Source organism: Capricornis sumatraensis, chromosome 10, assembly GCF_032405125.1.
Source record: "Capricornis sumatraensis isolate serow.1 chromosome 10, serow.2, whole genome shotgun sequence".
In the NCBI taxonomy this organism is placed as follows: Eukaryota; Metazoa; Chordata; class Mammalia; order Artiodactyla; family Bovidae; genus Capricornis; species Capricornis sumatraensis.
In genome coordinates this window covers 93,868,513-93,872,394 of record NC_091078.1, presented here as the reverse complement: position 1 = coordinate 93,872,394, position 3,882 = coordinate 93,868,513, and the positions used below count along the sequence as shown (strand labels likewise).

Genomic DNA, 3,882 nt, shown 5'->3' with positions numbered 1-3,882 from the left:
GTGCAGTACACGTTCAGTAGTACATCAGTCAGCGTCATCACTTCTCTCAGGACTTTAAGAGAAAAGATGGCGGTGGCAGAGTAGGGGGCGCGGCCGCCAACTCTGAGTACCAGCTTGCACAAGGGCGGGCAGGGGGCGGGGCCGGGCCGACGCCACGTGGGAGGTCCCGCCCCTTGGCCCGCCCTGCCTCCAAGAGCAGGAGTGGAAGCGCCTGCTGGGCTCGGCCTCACCGAGCATGCGCACTCCGTCACATTCTGATTGGCGGACCCGCGCGTCCAGTCTCACGCTTATTGGTGGAGGCGCCCCAGGTTCTGGGTCGAAGCTCAGCTCCCAGCTCCTTACCCGCTTCGAGCTCCACTGTTGACCTCGGTGGAGGCGGTGCAAGACCCGGATTGAAAGGCAACCTGGCCGTCGGACTCAGCAAGGACGGGCAGGGCGGCTTTGGTTTCATCTGGGCGCTCCAGCCTTCTTTCCGCCTTACCCTCCTCCAACGACCTCCTATGTCCGGCATGTTTTCTAGGACCCAGGTGAGGCGGGTTCTGCAGCGGGTGCCCGGGAAGCAGCGATTCGGCGTCTACAGGTTCCTGCCCTTCTTTTTTGTCCTCGGAGGAACGATGGAGTGGATCATGATTAAACTGCGCGTGGGCCAGGAGACCTTTTGTAAGTGGGGGTGCAGCAGCCTCCGTTTCATTTCAAGCAAGCAGGAGGCGGCAAAGGAACCATTTTGCTGGGAATATTGTTAGGTTGCAGACCTCTCATTCCGCTCAGCGCTGAGCTGCTTTAATCCTGCAGAAGGGCGAGTACTGTCTCCCTCAGTGGGGCGTGAAGATCCTCCTGGGCTCTCCTATAAGCGGGACGACAAAGATACATTGGTGTTCAACCTTGAGACCTTCCCTGCACTTAGATGGGAGGGCACGTGACTGCACTCTGGACGCTGTCCTTTCAAGCCTGCCAGTGACACTGTTTGGGCCTAAGAAATAGACTTGCCCACAGCATCCAGAAGCGGGATAGGATATGTGTAAGCTCCTAATTGGCACGTCCAAACCCTAGAGGGAGCAGCTGGTCTGCCCCGCTTAAATAAAACCGTCTTTACAGGCCAGAGTCATGGGTACCAAGGGCAAGCACTGTAAACAAGTGCCTGGCATTGCTTTGCTGAGCACTAGCTCTGGATAGGCTAGTTCCTCTTCCAGAAAGACTTCTCTAACTCCTAGGCTCTTTCTGCTTTCTCCCTCTCCGGAAACACGATCACTTGTGAACTGCCAACTCTCATTAAAAAAATAAATTGGTGGTTTCTAAAGATACTTAATTCTTGTGTTCATCCATTCATTAATATTTAATGACCACCGATTAGAAGATAAAATACGGTAGAGGGCTCCCCACCCCAGAAGAACGCTAATGGGAGACACAGATCATTCAGTTACTATTAAGTGTGATCAGTTCTGTGAGGGGGAAGTGGAGGGAACATGGGATTCCCCGGTGGGGCACCTGAATTGTACTAGGTGGTGCAGGGAAGGCTGCCTGGAGGAGTGACCGTGTCAGGGGGCCCCAAAGATTGTCAGCCAGATGAGGGAAACATTGGTGGTGTTGCAGTGTCTTCTGCCAGTGGTTAAGAGCACACCTGGGGGCCTTGGTGTGTAACTATGCTGTGTTTGAGGAACTGAAGCAGGTGAGCAGCGTGAGGTTTAAAAGGTGCCTGGAGCGGCCACAAAGGGACCAGAGAACCAAGACTGTATCCCAAAGGACTTAAGAGTTTTAAGCAGCAGGAGGTGAACATATGTGGTGAATGGCTTTTTGTGGAGAGCAAACTGGCAGGAAGACTTAAGCTGTATGGTTGTCCAGGTTTGGGATGGTGGTCTAGACTAGGATGAGATGCCAAGAAGTGGGTAGAGTTGACACTCCAGAGGCAGTACTGACAAGGCCGTGGTGTTTGACTAGACTCAGGAGATGAGGAGTGGAGGCTTCTGGTGGGGCAGCTGGGGCAGGGGGGAACACAAGCAGAACAGTCCTGGGCTCCATTTGGCATGTGCTGAGGGGGAGATGGTTATATAGATAGAAGGTGGATCTAGGCCATAGATCTAGGTTAGTGGGTCACTCACATGCAGATTGTGATGAAAGTTAGAGCTTAAGCCCCAACATTTTAAGGGTGACTGTGAGTGGCCACAGAGGCAAGGAGGGAAACAAGAAGGGTCTTTTATCATGGAAGACAGGCGGTTCAGGAAGTTCAACTAAGTGGGTGGGATGTAAGCTGTCTCTCCTCTACCAGGAGAGACTTGAAGATATGCAAATACTGATCAGAACAGAGCAGGTGGAGGGAGGCTGGATATACCCTGGCCCTTGAGAAGGTGGGAGAGGATGGGATCTGAGCAAGGCAGAGTAGCCCTTGGAAGTCAGTGGGAAGAGTTCTTTACTGATGACTTTCCCTCTGTGCAGAAAGAGTTCATGGCCATTTGGGGTGAGCAGAGTAGGGTCAGGGCCATGGGTGAAGCAACAGTATTGTCAGGCATCATAGTGGACCCAGTTAGGTACAACACCCACAGTGCATAGCAAGCAGAGTGAGGCGTGGAGAAGGAAGGAAGTTGCATCAATCTGTAGTCGGGGTTTGAAGGTGTATCAAGAAGCTGGTACTAATAAGAGGGGATTTCAGCTGGTTTGGGCAGGAAGAGAGAACAAGGAGCTGAGGAAGTTGGTAAAGATCCAAGGACAGAAAGGCTGCTAGAAAGGAAGTAGAGGTTGCGGTCAGAACAGAAGGAATTTATTACTTCAGAGGAAACTTGCAAGAAGATGGCAGAAGTTGAGAAGTCAGGAAGATGAAGGGGACTGTTGCTTCCTATCTGTTGGGGATGTTATCACCTGGGAAGATGGCACAGGACAGGGTCAAGGAACCTGAGCTAAATGCCAGCGTTTTCAGAGGCTGAAGGGTAGTGACGGACGGCAGATGCCAGGGAAGGCAGTGGTAAATGGCAAGGCCCCTGGAAGAAGAGGGTGGAGAAGCAGCAGCTGAGAACAAGGAGACTGCCCTCACCTCCCTGCCCTGAGTTCCTGGGTGTGACAGGGCAGCAGAGAGCTGCAGGGTTGGAAGTGCCTAAGAGAGGACAGTTAAAACAGATGATTTCAGAGAGAAGTGAAATTGCTAAGAGCTGTGCTGTGACATGACCCCACAGTCATTTAAATCAAGTCGTGTTTTAAGTCAATTTTGGCATTAAACATTATTGTTGAGATTCAGGTGATAGATCTAGACTACTGGTTAAATTACTCAGATATGTACTTTTAATTCCATAGTTTCTTAAAAAATCTAAATCAAATCTTTGTTTGATGCAGATGACGTCTACCGCAGAAAAGCCTCAGAAAGACAGTATCAGAGAAGGCTGCAAGATGCATCAGAGACTGAACTTCAGCAGTCAATAAAGTAAATATCAAACTTTACTACTGCTTTCAACTCCTTTTAAAATGTATTTTTCAGGTCTCTTGTTCTTACACAGAACTGCCTTTATAAACAGTTTTTATAGTTCTCCTGTCCCTGCTTGAATACTTCCCAAGTCACTGATGGACAGCACTTGTGGGAAAATTATTTCCTACTGAAACAACGGAATCTAGTCCATGAAACATTTCTTAAACAATTCAAGGATGAATCGGGATGCTTTTCAGTGTACCCTAAATTGTGAAGTCCTTTCTTTTAGGTAACCAGGGATAACTTAATTTTTTGGTGAACTCAAATTTAATATGAATGAAAGTAAGGTCTCTACTGCAGGGTCATTTAAATGAGGATGACTATGCAGACTGCATTTCTGCCAGCTACCAATTGGTGAACATTTTGCTACAATGCAGACACACCTTACTCACATTATTGTGAACACCAACAACCCCTTCTCTTGTTTGACTCCA

The 3,882-nt window shown here is 49.6% G+C and overlaps 1 protein-coding gene across 1 annotated transcript; it reads left to right on the top strand.

Moving 5' to 3' along the window:
* The first annotated feature begins 367 nt into the window (after positions 1-367).
* On the top strand, positions 368-3,522 carry UQCC5 (ubiquinol-cytochrome c reductase complex assembly factor 5). The gene is made up of 2 exons (XM_068983054.1): positions 368-660; positions 3,319-3,522. The coding sequence occupies exons 1-2, from the start codon at positions 501-503 to the stop codon at positions 3,408-3,410; spliced, it is 252 nt and encodes an 83-aa protein (XP_068839155.1). The 5' UTR covers positions 368-500; the 3' UTR covers positions 3,411-3,522.
* The last annotated feature ends 360 nt before the right edge of the window (positions 3,523-3,882 follow it).